Source organism: Cervus elaphus, chromosome 33, assembly GCF_910594005.1.
Source record: "Cervus elaphus chromosome 33, mCerEla1.1, whole genome shotgun sequence".
NCBI lineage: Eukaryota > Metazoa > Chordata > Mammalia > Artiodactyla > Cervidae > Cervus > Cervus elaphus.
The window spans coordinates 29810325-29831045 of record NC_057847.1 but is presented as its reverse complement, the minus strand read 5'-3'; the positions used below and the strand labels follow the sequence as shown (position 1 = coordinate 29831045).

Below are 20721 nucleotides of genomic sequence, written 5' to 3'. Positions count from 1 at the left end.
AAATACTTTTAGTTTCAATTTGTGTTTTCTAGTTTCATTGCTTTCTAGGTTTCTTTCCTAAACATATTTCCTAATATAATACTGTATTTCTTTTTATTTTTAAGTAGTGCTGATTCATAATTTTTACACCTCCCTCACCCCCAAGACCTCTCAATAACCCAAAATGTTTTAGTTCAAATTTACATCTTTGCCACAAGTTTTAGCTATGTTTTATCAAATTAGTGGCTTAGAACAGTTGTGCACTAATAGGTACAGATAACAGGGTTTCCATTTGGAACAATGAAAAACTTCTGGAACTAGATAAATGGTAATGGTTGTACAATATTATGAATATACTTAATGCCACTGAATATTCTTAAATAGTTAAAATTACACATTTTGTTGTGTATATCTCTTATCAGAATAAAAAAGAGAATCTGACTTAATCTTGAGTGGGGAAGAATCAATTAGGTCAGACATAAATGTACTTCGAAGAAAAGCAGCTTTATTACAAATTATAAGCATATAATTCACTTGAATGTGTAGCTCAGATTAGCTACAAATTAGTCTTCTTAATCTTAAAAATAAAATTTTTTTCTACCATGTAAAACCTAGCCTTCTCTTAGACTTTTGAAAATTATTATATTTCGATCCCTGAGAGTTATAAAAAGGGAGCTGGACTCCAGTGGTATCCTTTGCCTGATAGCTGGGTCTTAATCCACCTCTGTCCACGAGAACTGGTCCACGGCCACCTCCGGGTCCTTCCTGCACAGCTTTTACAAGAGGATAAATATATTTGTTTGTCGATTCAGACTCAGATTCAATTACTTCTCTGGCATAATCCTGAAATTCCTTCTCCTTTTCAGCCACCAGAGCTTCAGTAAGTCTGCAGTACTCTGATTCTGCTTGTTTTTCTTGCAGTGCATTAAACTTATGTTTGGCCTGTTTGGGGAAAGAAAATATAATTACATATTGATACGTTTAGAAAATTGACCAATTTTCTAAACACACATAGCATATGAAGTTGTAGATAGAGCTTTTTTTTTTTTTTCTTTTTAGGTAGAGCTTTTAAATTCATTAACATTTGACAAGTCCTGACTTAACTATATAATTTATTTCAGAAATTCCCCCATGCTTCTCACAATATGTTCAAAGCAGTGGCTCAGTAAAGCTTACCTTAATATGTGATTGTACATCTTCAAACAATATAGCATGAAATTAAGATTAAAATAACCAAGTTTAAAATCCTGTTTCTACCAGTTATAAGGTGTGTTCTTTGACAAGTATAGAAGACATACCAATCACTGTCCCAGTCCATCCACTATTTTGAAAGGATGCATTCAAACCTGCTATCCCAAACCAGCCACATATACGATGTGACCCAGCCACATAAGATTAAGTCTTCAATGAATATCTGAATTAAGTTAAACTAGTTACATTCTCTGTTTCCTAAGAATATGAAGTTGGAACAAGTGACATTTATTAGTGTAGGTTGATCAGGAAGGAGCTAGGTAGAATAAGCAATCTATCAACTAGTTTACTAACATTTCATTTTTTTTCTTTTTATAATTTACAAACACGTTCTGTTTATATCATATGAAATGACTAATGGCTTTTTAAAGATTTCTGTGTTTTGGTTGACAGCTTTTCATTGTATCTGGTGCATTTTAAGAAATGAGTTTATAAAAAATTCACTTGTGAATGTATTATATACTCATGCAAATAAATTTTTCAAAATCAATAACCAAACACTGCAGCATAAAATAGTAGCTTAAAATCATAAACTGAAATTTGTGATGAAATAGAACAACTATTTTGAATTCAATACAAAATACCAAATTTTTATTAGAATGCTATATTTCAACACTAGGACTTTTATGCTATTTGTTGAATAGGAACAGACACCAGGAGTTTAAAAAAATAGAAAATGACATTAAATAACATTAGGAAAAATAGAAAAGGCTAAAAACTGTCTCATCAATGGTAAGATGCTGAAATTTGGGATCTTGACAAGGAGCAATTGGGATAAACTGATTTGGTAGCAGTTTTGTAGAAACATTGAGGGAACAGGGATAAACGTTTTTTAAGTACAGAAAGGAGAGTGGAAGGAAAGGATAACCAAAATGGATCATATGACTGGTACCTCAAACTTTATATACATCAAATACAGATTTGTAAAATATTGATCAGTTTAAAATCCTAAAAATGATCACATGGTGGGTAAAGTAACAAATACCTTAGGAGATGTTAGCTAATTGGAAACTCAAAAAAGTGAAAATCAAATATTTATCCTGTCTTTTAAAATTGTATTTAAGGGAAACCAGTTGCTGATCATGAAAATTTATTTGAACACTTAAGCAATCAATGAGAAGGAAGGAGAAAATACATTTTTCCACCTATGAATTAAATCTAGGTAACAATCACCAAAGTTTGCTTGTGTCACAGAAAGTGAGACAATAGTCATCACATGCCTCCTAGTGGAAATACACCAGTTATGAGGGATTTTCAGCAAAAAATTGAGCCTGAATCTGACTTACTCTTGAATTTTGCATGAAATGTAAGGAACTATACTACCCTGCATGGATACCCACAAAATCCAGACTATAGTAACTCTAAAAGACAAGAAACCCAGTTCCTTCAACAAACAAATGGCAAGATAATGAAGACAAGGAGAAAGAACAAGAAGGATGGGGATGAAGGAAGAGTTACAGGTTACAAGAAACTTGAAAGATATAACAATCAACCAGATAGAATGTATGGACCCTGTTTCATCCTCAAAAAACTTTAAAAAATAATTCATGAGACAATCGGGGGGAAATTGAAACAACACTAAATGTTAAATGTTACATATTTTTCGAATGTCTTAGATGTGATAACAGAATTGTGATTATGTTAATTTATAAAGAGTCCCTGGGTTTTATAGATAGATAGTGAAATATACATTGATAAAATTATAATGATATTTGGTATTTGCTTCAAAATAAGATGGCAGATCCTACTTCTGATAATGGCCACACGAGGTTGGGCAAAACTGCAGAAAAGTTGATTCTTAAAGTCAACCATTTCAGAGCACTGGTAAATGACTATGTACAGGCAACTGCTTGCGAAGTGTTTTTTCATGAAAAACTGCTAAATCAAGGTAAGAAGTACAAGTTCATAACATTCTTGTCCGGAGGGCATTGCTATCACTTCAGCTCAGGTGGCGAAAACATGCAGATTACTGGACAATGATGGCAGATTCTATTTGGGTCAAGTGACAAAACAGCTAGAAATTTGAGGAGATTCTGGAATGAGAGAAAAGCTGTAATGATAAATCTACACACATCCCTGACTGATAAAAATACATCCACACAGGAGGCACAGGAGTAAAAGCATTACTGGCTAATGGTGTCTGAACATAAACTACCCATATTACTGGATGACTGTCAAACAAAACCAGTACAGTGAGGAAAGAACCCTAGGGATCCAGGGTTTAAAACATAAAAGTGAGCAAAGACATCAGAGGTACTGTGGTGAAGGCAGATTTCATAGCTTGCATCCAGGGAAAGGAACTGTCTACTAAAAAAGCAACAAGCCTCAGAACAAAACAATCTGCAACATTTTCTATATAAAGTGTTGGATTTTCAACCAAAAATGACTGCAAAGTAGTAGAAAAATATTTTCAGGAAAGAAAGTTCAACAGAAACAATTATAACTAATAGTTACAAAAGTTACAACTTAATGAGACTACTTATTGACTTTGGCAATTAGATTTCAAAGCAGTTATGAAAATACCCAGTAAATTAAAAGAAATATGCTCAGAACAAGTGAATTGGGAATCAGAATTAGAAACTATACATAAAAAAAAAAAAAAACAGAGTTGAAAGTTCAATAACTGAAATGAAAAATTCACTAGGTGAGCTCAGCATCAGAATCAGTGAATTTGAAGGTAGGTCAATAGAAACTATCCCATCTGAAGAAAAAGAGAAAAATATTGACTAAAATGAACAGAATGTCAGAGATTTCTGGTACAATATCAGATGTCTCTATGCATGTGCAAACTGGGTCCCTGAAGAAAAAAAAAAAGGATAAAGAGGCAGGAAAAATACTTGAAATAGTAAAAAAAAAAAAAAAAAACCTCCCCACATTTGGTGATATTAACTAGCACATCCAAGACCCACCACAAATCTCAAATAGGAAAAACTCAAGAAAAACATCACAGTCAATCTGCAGGAAGCCACAATAAAAAAGCTTGTAATCAGCAAGAGAAAATTGACACATACAGGGGACAAACAATATTATTAACAGATTTCCAGTCATCAATGGTGAAGGCCAGAAGGCACTGGAACAGTCAAAAGACTGAAAAAAATAATGACATCCAATTAATTTCATATCCAATAAAATGAAGGCAAGATAAAGACCTCCAGAAAAACATTAATTTATTACTAGTGTACCTGTGCTGTAAAACATGCTAAAGGAAATCTTGAGACTGAATGGAAATGGCCAATAAGTATATGAAAAGATGCTCAATATCACTAATCATGAGGGAAATGCATGTGAAAACCATGATATCACTTCAAATCTATTATGATAAGCAACAACAAATACAGAAAACAAGTGTTGAGAATTTGGAGAAAGTAGAACTCTTGAACATTGCTGGTGGCTCCATTAAATGCTGCAGCTGCTGTAGAAAACAGTATCGTGCTTCTGAAAAACAACTACATAGAATTACTACATGATCTAGCAATTCCACTTGTGGGTATATAAGCTAAAGAACGGAAAACAGGAACTCAAACAGGTATCTATCAATATAGCAGTGTGCACAGAATCATTATTTGCAATAGCCAAAATATGGGAACCACCCAAACATCCATTGATGGATGTGTGGATAAACAAAATCTGGTATATATGTACAGTGGAATATTATTCATCATTAAGAAGGAATGAAACTGACACATGCTGCAATATGAATGAAACTTGAAGATACTATGTTCAGTGAAATTAAAAAAAAGGACAAATACTGTATGATTCCACTAATGTGAGGTGCTTAGAATAGCAAATTCACAGAGACAAAAAGTTGAACAGTGGTTACTAGGAACTGGGAGGAAGGTAGAACAGACAGTTACTCTTTAAAGTGTACAGAGCTTCAGAGTAGGATGATGAAAAAGTTAGGGTGATGGACAGTGTTGACAACTGCACCTCAGTATAAATGTGCTTAATGCCCTTGGACTGTATGATTAAAAATAGTACAGTATACTTCACCACATTAACAACCCAACTAAATAACTGGCAAAAGATTTAAGTAAACACAAAATAAGGCACAAAACAACTAAAAAGAACATGAAAAGATGTTCAATATCTTTAGTTGTTAGGAAATGCAAAACAACACCATGAGATAACACTATACTAGAATTGTTAAAAATTAAAAGATGGCAATAACAAGTGTTAGCAAGGATGTGGAGCAACTTGTCTTTGCATACATTGCTGGAAGGAATGGAAAATGGTAGAGCTATTCTGGAAAACAGTTTTCAGAAACATGATTACATGCCCAGTCCTGCATACATGTTCTAAAATCTCTGGGACCCCCACTCACCTCAAATATGAAACCTATGAGATCCCAATCAACATATTCTCTGGATAATAGTTATAAAGAGGGGAAAAAGTAAAAAGCATCATGGCCTGCCATATGCATTTGTATTTTCTTTCACATTTACTAAAACACAATTGAAACTAAAGAAAGAAAAATATCTGTACAAAAGACATAAACCTAGTACAGAAACCTCAATATTGATAAAAAGTAACTCTTCACATTTGTAGTACATTTTATTGTATCATAACCATAGCAACTGTCTAATCTTACTTGATAAAACTGTTTTGGGAAACAAAACTCATGAAATCTATATTACATATTTATTTATAAGTATAAACATTTAGGAATAATTACCATTTGCTGAATATGGGCATCTTGAACTTCTCGACGTTCTTGATCAGCTTTCCGCTTTTTCTCCTTTTCATGCTCCCAAAAAATTTGGTCTGCTTTTAGGATAGCTAGCAATTGTTCTGTAGCCTCTATTTTCCTTTGTCTTTCCTCTTCCTCTTTATTCTTCATCTAGATGATAGCAGGCAAAAGAAAAAATTAAAACCATTTTTAGCAACCAACAGCTTTGAAGTTAGAAAGTTCCAAGTGAAAGTCAGCCTGGCACAATGAAAGGGCCAAAAATTGGGGTGACTCCCACATGGCCAGTTTACTTTTTGTTCTAGTAACATCAAGAAACAATGAAAACATAAGTAGAATGATACTGGTTTAAAAATATATAGGAACAGAAAAGCAAGACCATCTCAAAAATAGGGAAACATATATAGCATTATATAATTGCTACAATGCTTAAAAACTATCTAATTTAAATCTTATGAAAGTCAGTCATGTAAGGGATAAATTCTGAAGTATCAAGATATACAGAAACACAATGGGGTAATTTTTACTTGGTTTATCTTAAAAACATTCAAATGAAAGGTAATAACTTTTTTACATTTCAGATGGTTCTGAAACAGAAGAGACTATTACTTTGCATCTATAAAGATCTTATTTGTAATTACCATGTCATCTTCTGTAGAGAGTAAACATGGTCTGATTTCCAGAATATTGGAAGATAATTTTATACATTGTTTTTCAAATCTCTTAGTTTTTTGTCAGAGAAGCAGAGAGAGTAAGTTAGAAACTACAGCAAAGGGCTCAATTTTGTTTGATTTTTACTTGTGATCAGTGAATTGCTTACCACAAGAGCTCTATGTTCTGCGATTGCTTTTAATTCTGCTTTGTTTTTTTCATACTTTTCTCTTTCTCTTTTTTCCCACTCAGCCTCAGCTTCTGCAATATCTCTAGCAATAATCAAATCTTCATTGTCAAATTTCTCTTTCATTAGTTTACTCAGGAAGTTATTTATTCTTTCTCTCCGTTCCTCCATTAGCCTATAACAAAATAACCATTTACTAGTCAAGTCTTCAAGAATGGTTTTATTATGGAGCCAACATACTTTAAATGAAGATAAATAACTTTCCTTTTGTACAGGGTAAGTCCTCTCTCTAGTTCAGGGCCGAGCATAGTGCCTGGCACCTCATCAACAATAACTACCTATCTGTTAAAGGAATGGGGGCATTTTGGTTTAGGAAATTGGGCAAAAACTTTCAACTGTAGCTGTGACATATTCACTGATCACTGAGTGAATCTGTGAAGCCACACTGGAGAAATGAAGAGAAAGGACACAATGCTTGCCCCAAGGAAGTGACCATCTCAAGTGGGAAAAGGGCTTCCCTGCTGTCTCAGTGGTAAAGAATCTGCCTGCCAATGCAGGAGACACAGGTTTGATCCCTTGTCTGGGAAAATCCCACATGCCATGGAGCAACTAAGCCCAGTCCACAACTCCTGAGGTCCACATGCCCGGGAGCCTCCGCTCCACAACAAGAGAAGCCACTGCAGTGAGCCCACCCACTATGCCTAGGGAGCAGCCTCTGCTCACTCCTACGAGGCAAAAGCCCACACAGCACCAAAGACCCGGAACAGCCAGGAATTAATTAATAAACAATAAAGTGGAGAAAAGGCAACTATGTAAATAACTATGCAGGCAAAAGGTGATAAATGCCACAATAAACCTAGAACGTGATATGGGCAAATGAAAAAAGGAAGACTTCATGGGAAAAGTCACATTTCATCTAGGCTTTCAAAAACAATATTTTAAACACTTTTATTGATTATCTACTTTGTGCCAGGGACTATTGAAGTTATTGGGACATAGAAGTAAACAAAAACATTAAAAATCTCTGCCTTTGTGGAGCTTTCACAATAGCTGGGGTAGAGACACAGCAAACTAAATAATTAAAATAGTACTGTATCACCAATGAAAAAAATAAAGCAGTTAAAGTGATAAGCAATGTGGGGTGTGGGGTTATAATTTTAAATAACACAGGGATGTCCTGAATGAGAAGGCAGTATTTGAGTAATGATCTGAAAGAGTCAAGGGAGGTGAGAATTTCCCAAATAGGGTACAGGAGAAGTTCAGTGTAAGTGATCAAGAGGGAAAGAAAGAGAACAGTAAGAGATGAGGTTTGAGAGAGGGAGTTAGGGTCACTGGGAATTAGGATGGGTACAGAGCCTTATGGGCGATAATCAACACTCTAAGTGTGGTGTGAAGTCACCAGAGGGTTTTGCACAAGTGAAAAGCATAATATAGACAGAAACACGATGTACTGTATCTTCATTCATTTCATCCCAAATTGCTCACTAAGGTAAGCAACGACCTCTACATCTGAGGACTGCTTTATTTTAAAACTCTCTCCCTCTGGTCATCTAACACTAATGACTGCTCTCTCCTTACTAAATTCTCACCACCCCAACCCGCACCACCCTTTGCAGTTTCTTTGCTTTTCCTCCATTCTCTGGAAACTATTCCTTGGTCTTCATATTATCTTTGTTCTCCATTTGACCTTTAACTATGGATTTCCATAGGGACTATGTCACCTTCATTTCTTATCTGCTCCCCCTAGGTGAGCTCACCTGTACCCACAGTTCCAGCTGCCACTTGTCTATCAATGGCTCATAAAGCCATCTCTGGCTTTTAGACAGCTCTCATACCCATCTCTTAAATCAGAGATTTTCAGTATTTCCAGTCATCTATCACATAGATGACATCAATATTCCAACGGAACCCCAATTCACATGCTCCAAGCTGAAATCACCAAGTGACTAAATGCCCTGATATACATAAAATAATAAGATCTTTATTCCTAAAGACTGCACTCTCATATCACAACTTCTGATTTAAAATAAAATAATTTCAGATAGTACTTTATTAAGCACAAAAATTATTTTATAGACACTGACCTGTGTGTTTCAGCTTCTTTCTCTTTCCCCATTTGTGTAAGACGCTTTTTTGCTTTGATAAATTTTCTAATCTTTTCATCTTCTTCCTCTTGCTGCTGCCGTTCTACAGCTTTGATGACATGTTTATCATTCAAATGTTCCTTGGCGGGGAAAAATTGTGTTATCCTATCACAAAAGTTTCAACATATAGATATCTAACAGGAACCTGTCAAATGGACACAGTTTCTAATATAATTATTTCTCTCTTGGAAATTTATCTCAAGGAGATAATCATAGCTGGGCATTAAACTTCATGTACCATGTAATTCATCTCAGAGTTATTTATAATATTGAAAAATTAAAAACAACTTCTAAATATTCAATGATGGAGAAACAGTTAAACTATGCTCTCAAGGACATTGGAGGATATAAATAACAATCAGTAGGTAGGAGGAAAAAGCAGAATATAAAGCATTACCACAGTGTATTTTAGTTTTTCAAGCACATATAAGTTTATATTGAATATATAACTGGAAGAAATGTATCAAATGTTAACAGTAGTTGTCTCTAGAGTATGGGATTATAGGTGACTTTTACATCTTCTTAATTTTCTGTATTTCTTTTCAAATATCTCATTTCTTTACAACTATGTAATTTAAAACAATACTATTAATATAATCAAAAATACAGTAAATATGTATAATCTCACTTAATATTTGAATAGTTAATATAGTCATATGCTATACAAATTTAAAATATTTTAAAAACACATAGTGTAAAATTTTTCCTACCACATCCACTATCTTCCTATGCCTAATTCCACCCACCAGACTCAATTACTCTGAAACTAATTTCTTGTCTAGGCTTTCTTTTTGCACATATACAAAAAATTATCCAGATGTATATTCTAACAAAAATTTTAAAAGTAGGTCATTTTTTAAACAAAAAATAAAAATCTGTTCATATCAGCATATATTCTACTGCCTGACCTCAGTTAGTCATCACAACAATAGGTGCCTTTGAACACAACAGCCCGGGTATATAGATAGATCAGTGCTTCTGTTACCAAGAGTAGAAATGAATTCAAGGTAAAAGTTACTAGGTGCAATTATTATATTTTTAGGTGCAATTATTTATTATTCCAACAGATTTATAACTCAAGATTACTATGTACCTACTTTGCTTAAGTACTCTTCTATTTTATAGGATATTACTTTTAAAAGCCTGTAATATGGTTAGGAGATAGATTATTTGACATAAAAAGGTAATGAAAATATCAAACTCTTAAAAGTGATTGTTTTGAATTATTTCTTAAAAGCTTTATTTTATTGTTTTTTCTAAGTTATTGTAATATTCATAAGGATTTTTATAATAAGAAAAGAGTTAGAATTAACACAAAGTTAATTCTGATTTTTTAAAACCCAAAAGCCTCAGCTCAAGGTCACATAGCTAGTAAGTGGCCAAGTTAACATTAAAAAAAAAATAGGTCTGTCCTATTCCAAAGTGACTTGGAGAGATAAAAATATTATATTCATGAACCAAGAATAAGATTTCATGCAAAAGGAATAATGATATTACTAGTATGACTCTTAGAAATTAAAACTTTGATCACTAAAATTAAAAATTCAATAGAAGATTTAGAAGACAAAGTTGAGGATAACTCTCAAAAGTAAAAAAAAACCCCAACATGGCAGGAATAATTAACTGCCTACTGAAGAGTCTTTCTTCCCTTCTGCATAAGTAGCTGAACCCAGATTTTGTTCAGAGAGGCAATATTCTCAGCTAGAAGACTATATTTCCAAGCTTTCTTTTCAGCGAGGTGTCACTAAATTATAACCAATGAGATTTAATGGAAATTGTTAAGTGGGAGTTCTGAAAAAGTTCCTTAAAAGGAGAACAGATAGTTAAAACACTCTTTTCTGTCCTTTATCCTCTCTTCTTCTTGCTGCCTGGAGTCTGGTCAAGAGGGTGGGAGCTCCAGCAGTTATTCAAGGCCATGAGGCAATCCTGAGAACAGAAGCCACCTCTGTTCTGAGAAGAGGAAGGCAAAAAAAGAAAAGCTGTCTCATTCCCTGTTGATTCTGGAGGAATCATATCAGCCTTGGAATGATTAGCTCTGCTCTTCAGAGAAAGCTTTAATTTTTAAGGTACTGTTGCAATTTATTTTGTAATTTTTTACATTTTTCATTTGGAGTTTTCTGTTATATGCTTGTACTCTAACTAATAATATGAGAAACTATTTTTTTTTAATTAGAGCATCACTTCAGAAAGTCCAGAAGGGTTCTAGAACAGAGAAAACAAAACAGAAAGGGATAAATTATAGAAGAAATAAGAAAACTTGACACATTTATGGGTTAAAGCATCAACTGAGTGCTTAGCAAAATGAAAAAGACCTAAAGAAGGTATGTCTCTGTGAAATCTTACAGCTACACAGATAAAGACTCTGAGAGCGTTCAGAAAAACAGAAGGAAAGAAAAAAGCAAACACAGTAGATTACATACATAAGATGAGACCATAAATGGAATAAAACTTCTCAATAGCAACACTGAAAGCTAGACAATTAAGAAACTATAATATAAAACTCTGAATTCTGAACCCAGAACTCTACATCCAAACTATAAAGCTAGCATTACATTAGATGATAACCTTTCCAGATAAGAATTCAAAAATTTCACCTCCTCTATATCCTTTCTTCAGAAGCTACTCAAAGATGTATCTCAGCAAGACGAAGGCATAAACCAAGAAAGAGGAAGGCTTAAGAGTGAGGCAATAGGAGCTGTGACCCAGGAAACCGGCACAGGGAAGGCCCAGAATGGCAGCTGAGCAGCAGGCCGAGAGAGCAACCAGTCCAGAAGGCAGAGGACGGAGGACTCTGGATGTGGGAGCACCAAAAAAACCAATAACATAGATAATTTAATATTACTTAGTTGAACACTTGAAAACTAGTATCATCCATTCGACAGAACATGGAACACATGGAAAAAATTGAGGTGTACAACTTTAAAGCAAATGAAAACAATGAATTATTTTAATCACAGAAAAATATTTATGGAAGCAGAAAATATAGTCATAGTATTTTAACTCTTTGATGGACAATAGTCATTTAATCATCTCAATGATTAAACTAAAATTATGCCCTGATTATTTAGGGAGAAGAGGAGAATGGGAAGAGGGTAATATTGGAAAAGAGCTAAATCCTCTTTAGGGCAGAGAGACAGAAAACATTTAAAACTGATAAATCAAGATACATATCTTTAAAGCTTAATATAGATTATTTAGAATATAATTTTCCAAGAAGCAGAAGGAGTGGGGCAAGGACTACTACTCTTAAGCATTTTGTGATGTTTGATGTTTTAAATCTGTATATATGTAACTTCGTGAAAGTCAGACACAACTTAGTGACTAAACAACAACAATGAATATGTTACTTAAGAATAAAAAATAACTTTATAAAGAAAAGGATGCTAAAAATTACAAAATAAATTACAACAACCATAAAAACAAATATTGCCATTTACTGAGCACAAATTAATAGTGCAGCAGATACTGAACATGTATCACCCCATTCATTGCTTGTAACAGCTCTCATTTTAAGGATAAGAAAATTCATTTGACAAAAAGTCTCATTCTCTTAATCCTTGTTCATGAGTAACAGCACATACATGTAGAACTATAGCAAATATAGTTCCCCTCAAAGTATACTTAGAAACCCAACTTAGGTGCTTGCTTCGGCAGCACATATACTAAAAATGGAAAGAAACCCAACTTAATAGTAAACTTGTTTTCTACTCCACTATTGTTTATAAAAAAATATATTGAAAATTAGGCATTGGACTTTGTACAATTCTTGAAGAGATACATTTCTGAGTATTATCTACTTACAAAAAATAGTCTCCTGCTTTCATTGATCTCTTCTTTTTTCTTTCCTTGTTTTTTTTTCATTTCTATTTCATATAATGAGTTCTGTCGCTTTATTTCCTCAGCATCCTTTTCTTCCTCTTTTCTCCTTCTTTCTTCTTCCTCTTCATGTTCTTTTATTCTAAAGAAAAAAAAAAAAACTAAAGTTGAGAGTGAAGCAGAAAAATAGAATATATTTTAAAGAAATGAATTCGATTCTTACTGGGATGATTTGAAGCTGTAAAGGAAAACTTCTGGATTTCTTTGGGGACAAGAACAGATAGGTAAAGAGCAGTGATAAAACCAAATCCAAACTTGGTTATCCCAGGATTGCCAATTATTTTTCTTCCTTCAAATTTGTTTCATTACTCACCAAAATTAAGTCCTACACCAGATTCAAATGTTTCTTTCCTTTAGAAATAACCAGTTAACTGAACAACAGACAGTATGCTGAAATGGTGACAGTTTTACAGAAAAGTCCCTAATCCCTTCTGCTTTTCGATTTCAGCACTACAAGACACTACCTAAGCTATGGACCTGGCCCCTCACAAAACGGTTTGATAGAAGGCAACAACTTCCTTACCCTGCAGGCCACGTTGGTTGTTATCCCTCCCTAGCTAACACTAACTATTGATGCCTTCTGACTGATGAGTCATCAAGTGCTGGTTCTCTCACAGGGCTTACGTGTGAGCAGCCTCCTCGCTGCAGAGCTCCGATCCGGATTTAGCACCAGCTCTGTACAACCCACACCCTCAGCCCCACTACCATCACAGGCAGCAGCATGTACCATCAGTGGTTTATCACAGAGTCTGCCTGCCCACATTTGGTAGTCGATCCTCAGCATACTGGCAAGACAGCTCCAGCCTGAGGTGTCTGTGTCTGTACATCCACGCATCCCGCCCAGGCAAGCAACACATGTTCCTGCCCTCAAGAAGCTTACATTTGGGACTTCCTTGATGTAATCAACCTCATCTATACTTTTTAAGTGTCCTTACAATAATTTTTTTAAGGTTGTCGACCAAAAATCCTCTTTGGGGGGATTTTGGTGTCACAGAGTCCATTTGCCCTGTCCTCATCATGCCCACTGAGAGTCACAGGCAGACTCTCATACTGATAGAAGACAAACAATAAAATAGGCCATATTTTCCAAATACTGATGACAAAAATCTGCACTATGTCTAATAAATTAACATCTAATATATATAAATACACTCATTATCAGCTTTTAATCAATTAATCAATGATTAACATATACTTCCACATCCCAGGTAGCTCAGTGGTGAAGAATCTGCCTGCTAATGCAGGAGACATAAGAGGTGTGGGATCAATCCCTATGTCGGGAAGATCCCCTGGAGGAGGAAATGACAACCCACTCCGGTATTCTTGCCTGGAAAATCCCATGGACAGAGACTGTCCTGAACATAAATATTAGTAACTGCAATAAAACATTCCAAGGTGACAGCTATAAAACTCTTAATAATGGATACTTTTAAATTTTTTATTTATTTATTTTTGGCTGTTTTGGGTCTTGGTTGCTGCATGGGCTTTTCTCTAGTTGCAGGGAGTAGGGGCTACTCCCGAGTTGCAGTGTGTGGACTTCTCTTGTTGCGGAGCACATTCTCTAGGGCACTCAGCCTTCAGGAGCTGCAGTGCAAGGGCTCAGTGCTGGGTCCTCAGCCCTCCAGCACCCAGGCTCTCTATCTCCGCTGCCTGTGGGATCTGCCTGGATCAGGGATCAAACCTGTGTCTCCTGCTCTGGCAGGTGGATTCTTTACCACTGAGGCACCAAGGGAGCCTAATAATGGCTATTTTCGAAGAGCAAAATGAAAATTAAAGACATTGAATAGAGTGGAAATAAAGAAGAAATTCTAAATTTTCCTCCAAATTTTTTTATATTGCTTGAATTTGAAACAATAGGCATATCATTCATTTACAGTTTGTGAAATTTAAAAGAAAATTTTGAAGAGCAGATGAATATACACTCATATGTTAATAGTGCTTAATCTGGATCAAGCATTTCTGGTGATTTTTAATTTATATCCTATTTTATTTAATGATATTTAAAAATAATTAATGATGAATGAATTAATGATGTAATGCTTAAGTATAAAAATCGTATTTTTTCTTTAAAAATGGTAAAAATGTCCGCAAACAGTATTGTTTATTTTGGGGGGGGTACATTAATACAATGTATATATTAATACATTTAAACTATAGTATAAAGGAAATGGTCTCACACAAGGTGGCTGGTGGACAAGGAAAAGACTTTTCACTAAATCCCCTTTGTGCCTCTTCCTATGTGCATGCATCAGTTATTTAGAAAAGTAAGTAAAATAACACCCAAATATACTCCTCTCCATATGTACAGTAAAAGCTACTTTTATTTTTTAATAATAGCTACTTTAAAAAAAATCAGCTTTGATTTCCATTTACCAACATGGCAAGATTTCATGACATACCAGGGGCTTCCCAGGTGGTGCCAGTGGTAAAGAACTGCCTGCCAATGCAAGAGAGACAGGTTTGATCCCTGGGTCGGGAAGATCCCCTAGAGTAGGAAATAGCAACCGACTCCAGTATTCTTGCCTGGAAAACGCCGTGGAGAGAGGAGCCTGGAAGGCTAAAGTCAATGGGGTCGCAGAGTCAGACCCGACTTAGTGACTGAGCCACCAAAAGGAGTAATAGTGATTCTTAACTTCTTTCTTTGTATTTTTTTCCTACTTACTAGGTATATTAGCATATGTTACTTTTATATATATAATCAGAAAAAAAAAGCTATATCCATTATGAGAAAAAGAAAAACGTACAAAAAAAGGTAATTTATATATACATACTGTTTTAAATGATCTTTAGCAAGAGCTACTCTATCTCTGCGTTGTTTTTCTGCTTTTTCTCGTTCTTCTTTAAAAGCTTTTTCAACATTGAGTTTCACTTGTTCCTCCCATTTTTTATCTGATTTTATTTTACTCTTTTGGAATTCAATCTGTGCATCCCGTTCTTTCATAACTCTACTAAGAAGTAGTCCTGACTACAAAAAAAAAAAATTGCAATATTTTAAGAAAATGAAGTCTAGTTATATACAGATGTGTTAAATATATATAAAATGTAAGAAAACCCAAGTAGTACATGAAAGTTTTTCACTCGTTCTGTCTGGTAAAATTGGTATTGCTTTGCAAGTTCAATGGCCTTTTTCCTTTCTCCTTGTTTGTATATTGCTTCTTCTATATCAAGAATTTGTCTTTCTGCTTCTATTTCTTCATCACGCTTCTTTTTGGCTTCAAGTTTCTGTTCTTTCATCCCCTACAAAAAGATAAAAGCAGTAGTTTGTTTTCATTTTGTAATTTAACCTGACAAAATTTAACATTATAATTAGAGCTTTCCCTGAGCATTGGATTTGCACATACCATTAATAAATATGAGGTTATACTTATGAGCTAATCTTTAATTGAATTTTTTAAGTAAGTAATACAATTTACGTGGTTCAAAATCCAAAATATTACAAAAGTGTATAATGGACCTCTCCCTCCAGTCCTAATTTCCACCTGGAATCTCTAAGATTAAACACTTCCCTTCGTTTCTCACATTTACTTCCATAATTCCATTCTATATTTAATAAATAATATTACGAATTGTGTTCCTTTTATTTATGTATTTATTTTTGGCTGTGCTGGGTCTTCGTTGCTGCGAGGGCTTTTCTCTAGTTGTGGTGAGCCGGGGTGGCTCTCTGGTTGTGGTGTGAGAGCTTCTCACTGTGGTGGCTTCCCTTGCTGGGAGCGCGGGCCCTAGGGCGCGCGGGCTTCAGTAGTTGTGGCTCCCGGCCCTAGAGCACAGGCTCAATAATAGTTGTGGAGCACAGGCCTGATTGCTCCACAGTACGTGGGATCCTCCTGGATCAGGGATGAAACCGTGTCTCCTGCATTGGCAGGCAGATTCTTTACCACTGAGCCAGCAGGGAAACCCTTTAAAAAATCAACAACAGCATATTTCACATGTTCTTCTACACCCCTGAGGAGGTAGCCAATGTCTCATGTCGATGAAGTCATTTTCTCCTTTATGGGTCATACTTTCTACATCTTAAGAAAATCTCACCTACCCTGAAACCTTGAAGCTATCCTAGGATTTATTTTTAAATGTTCCCTTTTCCACATTTAGGTCTTAAATCCAGCTGAAATTCATTTTTGTATATTCTGTACCATAGGGATATAATTTCATCTTTTCCATATGCCAATTATTTCAGTACCTGTTATGGAATTTCCATCTTTTTCCATCTAATTTGCAATGACATTTCTAGCACATGGCAGGTTCCCACGTATAACACAGGATTGCTCCTAGGCTCTCTCTGCTGATGGATCATTTTGCCAATCCCTGTGCCTATAGTGCAGTTTTTATTATTATGTTTCTACTATACTTACTACATTTTTTTTTTCTTCTTTAACACCCATGAAAGCGTAAAGTATTAGGTGTAGTGTGGTACTTCTGGAAAAAAAAGCAGGGAGTATATTCCCCATCTATTTATGGACCAAGGGCTTTTCTAAAATCAAATTTTTTACAGTATATGTTGTAGATGCTCTTTTAGCATACAGTTTTACAAATGCATAGTCACTTATAGAACAGTTCCATCCTCCCCCAAAATTCCCTCATGTCCTGTTAGAGTCAACAACTTCCCCTATCTGTACCCCCTGGCAATCACTGATCTGTTTTCTTTCCCTGTAGGTTTTGCCTTTTTCATAATGTCACATACTATATTACTTATATGATATCAGTCATGATGTAACTCTTCCCTCTTTTAGAAAAAAGAGAATTCATAAATTATCAACACTGTTCCTAAAGCAAGGAAAGACAAGATTTCTGTGTCCCCTCCCAAAGACACATAATGTTCCTTGCAACACAGAAAGAAATATGCAAAGTTGGGGGGTAGGGAAAGGTCAGAACTCGCTAAGCAGATATTATGCCTGCAGAGTTTTAAAAATTCTACTAGAAAACAGGAAAAAATCCTGCCTCTCAGTTCCTTATGATCCAGACAAGTGCTATAGTGGGATGAGAATATCTTTTCCCAGCATTTCTCCCCAGGTGAGATAATAAAAGGAGTCAGAGGACACCTCCCCACTTTGAAGTAGATTCCCATTCATGTTCATAGCATTAAATGAAGGTTACTGTACCTCTTAGGTAGAGAATCTTACAGATGCACAGAGAAGGGCACAGCAAAGACATATATCATTCTAGAAAAAAATGGAATGACAGACAGAGGCAGATGAAAAGAAGCTGCCTGGATTCCTCAAGAAGCTCCTTGGTTCCTCAGTTTCAAGACCTGTGTTTCTGCACAATCCTCCATCATAACAATAACCAGCATTATCCTGATATCCAAACCAGACAAAGACATTTCAAGAAAACCAATATCATTTCAAGAAGACCAATATCCCGCATGAACACATATGCAAAAATTAACATTTTAACAAACTGAAACCATCAAAAAGATAACATATGACCAGCAGACATTTATCCCAGGAATGCAATCTTGCTTCAATGTTTGAATACTGATCAATTCACCATATAACAAAATTAAGAATTAAAACTTCATGATTACGTCAACAGAGACAAGCAAAAAAAAAAAGCACCTTAAAAATCAAACATCCATTCCTGTACAATAAGGCAAAAAGAAAAGAAAGAGAAAGAGAGAAATAAAAGACACCCAGATTGGAAAAGAAGTAAAATTCATAAACTGTCTTTACTTTCTGTTGCAGCTCGAATGTCAATATCTGCTTGATGTCCATCCATCAACAACTGAGCATAAAAACAAACTGTGTTATATCCATACAATGGAATACCGCTCAGCAATAAAATGAATTAATAATTGATACAAAATATGAAAGAATTTCCAAATAATTGTCTGAGTGAAACTTATAATAGACAGCAGATCACTGGTTGCCTGGAGACACTGGAGTTAGCATGGTGAGCAATGAGAGGAAGTAAAATGGGGTACAAGAAAACTTTCTGGGGGGCAATGAATATGTTCATTATCTTGATTATAATAATGGTTGCAGGGGTAAATAGGCACATCCAATCTTAAACTGTACACTTTAAATATATCCAGTTTACTGTGTGCCACTTATACCTAAATAAAGCTGTTGAAAATGTGTTACAATGCACTGCAACGCTATTTTACATCTTAAAAATATTTATAAAAGAGCACTAAGAAGAGTAAGTCTTCAGTGCACGTGTACTCCGAGGTGGTTAATACTTACTGCATATGTATTAGTCCAATGTTTTACCACTTCTTGGGATCGTAAATGCATTTCTTTCTTTGCTTTTCTTTCTGCACGAAGGCATGCTGCTTCTCTTGTCAAACTGTCTAGGCTATCTCGAATCCTTTCCCACTCATTGTGTGGAATTATGGTGACCTGGCGGAGATCTACTTTGCTAGGCAGAAGAGGTGGATAGAGAACTTGATCTTCTTCACAGTTCTTCATTTCTAATAAATTTTTAAAAATGAGTTAAAAACTTCCAAGAAGAGTTTAAGTGATTTTTCACAGACATTTCTATATTGGCATGATATCTGGAAGTTGTTTCAAAGAATAATTTTATTCTTGTTATCTCAAGAACAGCTGGGATTAAGTGGAAAGTATGCAAGAGTTAAAAATCAGAAGACATAAATTTGAGTCCTTGGCTCAGTCAATTGCTTTCTATGTAAACGTGGGCAAGTTATTTAACTTCTTGGAGTCTCGACATCTTCCAAATGAAGATAAAATTTAGCAGTGAGGCTCAGATGGGAACTTCTGAACCAACTGCCAGAGTTCAATCTATCAGGTAAATATTTTAGCACGGCACTTTTTTTTTCTTTTTGCTCCCTGAAGTTTGTGGGATCTTAGTTCCTCCACCAGGGAGTGCAACCAGTCCAGGCAGTGAAAGCATCCAGTCCTAACCACTGCACCACCAGGGAACTCCCAGTGCAGTACTTTATATATAGGAAAGTGAATACGTGAGAGCAATTGTGTTTTTTCAATACATGCCCCTTAAGTACTACCTCCTACATGTCATGATCCTCTGCTGGTACTTCTTCAGTTTTCCACAGCATAAATATGCACGAGTGCCCACTGGGTGGGAGAATGGCTGGCTCTCACTTGACACAAGGAACTCGACTGCTACCGAAGCAATGACAGGAAGAGAGTCTAAGTTCCCAGGGTTCTAATTAATGAGAGCATTAATTGGGAATTTACAGACTTAAGAAACCCAAATCACTGAAATTAATAAAGAGTTCTTTAAATGTTCTAAGCTACTTCTATTACAAAATCAAATTTTTATAAAAGGTCATGTGAGTTAATGCACCTTAAATAGCATTATTTGTACACTCTGATATATCGGACTATATGCCGTAGGGTGAGACATTACCTTCATTCTAGATTTGAAGAAAATGAGGCTTTCCTTCAGACACTTTCCTAAGAGCACTCAGTAGGTTCACAGTAGAGCCAAGACTCTAATAAGATCACTTATATTTCCAAAATACATTCCAAGTCACTCAATGAAGAACAAAGCGTAGGTGCGCGAGAATTCAGCAAACACCAGACTTTTGGAGCTGCAACTGCGCAGCTTGAGACCCAGACCAGCTAGTCAACTGTTAAGTTTCTGACTTCTTCTCTACCCTTATTTCTGTGAACTTCCCACCTACACACTCATCCATGGTCAAAACTGTCTAATTTACACAGAGCCCGACGATGCCCACAGTGCTGTTTTTATTTGGTGGAGCCCGTTTCAGAAGGTAATGTACCCTCGCCTCTCACCCCATGCTTGGGAACCAGAAACAATCCCTGTGCCGGGATGGGCCAGTTTAGCTCACCCATGCTTTCCTTCGCCTGTCCACTGCGCCTTCCGAACCGCACCAGCATCTCTAAGGTGCCCACGGCGTTCTCACACTTGGAAAGGCGATTTGAAGCGAAAGCTCCGCGGCCTCCAGGCGGCAGAGTTTTCGCCAAACCACGCAGTTGCTTAGCAACGCCACCGGAAGTGACGGTAATCGT

At 35.6% G+C, this 20721-nt stretch overlaps 1 protein-coding gene across 3 annotated transcripts; it reads right to left on the bottom strand.

The window, feature by feature from the left end:
• Window positions 1-463: 463 nt before the first annotated feature.
• CFAP210 (cilia and flagella associated protein 210) lies at window positions 464-20702 on the bottom strand. Of its 3 annotated transcripts, none has more exons than XM_043894209.1 (9): window positions 20541-20702; window positions 18952-19178; window positions 15836-16009; window positions 15544-15737; window positions 12698-12854; window positions 8837-8976; window positions 6735-6927; window positions 5903-6067; window positions 464-921 (listed from the first exon to the last, which is right to left on the bottom strand). In XM_043894209.1, exons 1-9 carry the CDS (start codon window positions 20587-20589, stop codon window positions 577-579), a joined length of 1644 nt encoding a protein of 547 aa, XP_043750144.1. In that variant the 5' UTR covers window positions 20590-20702; the 3' UTR covers window positions 464-576. The 3 variants fall into 3 exon arrangements, with proteins under 3 accessions (XP_043750144.1, XP_043750145.1, XP_043750146.1); XM_043894210.1 differs by lacking the exon at window positions 20541-20702 and adding an exon at window positions 17869-17928 and having other exon boundaries at window positions 18952-19082; XM_043894211.1 differs by lacking the exon at window positions 18952-19178 and having other exon boundaries at window positions 20541-20671.
• Between the last annotated feature and the right edge of the window lie 19 nt (window positions 20703-20721).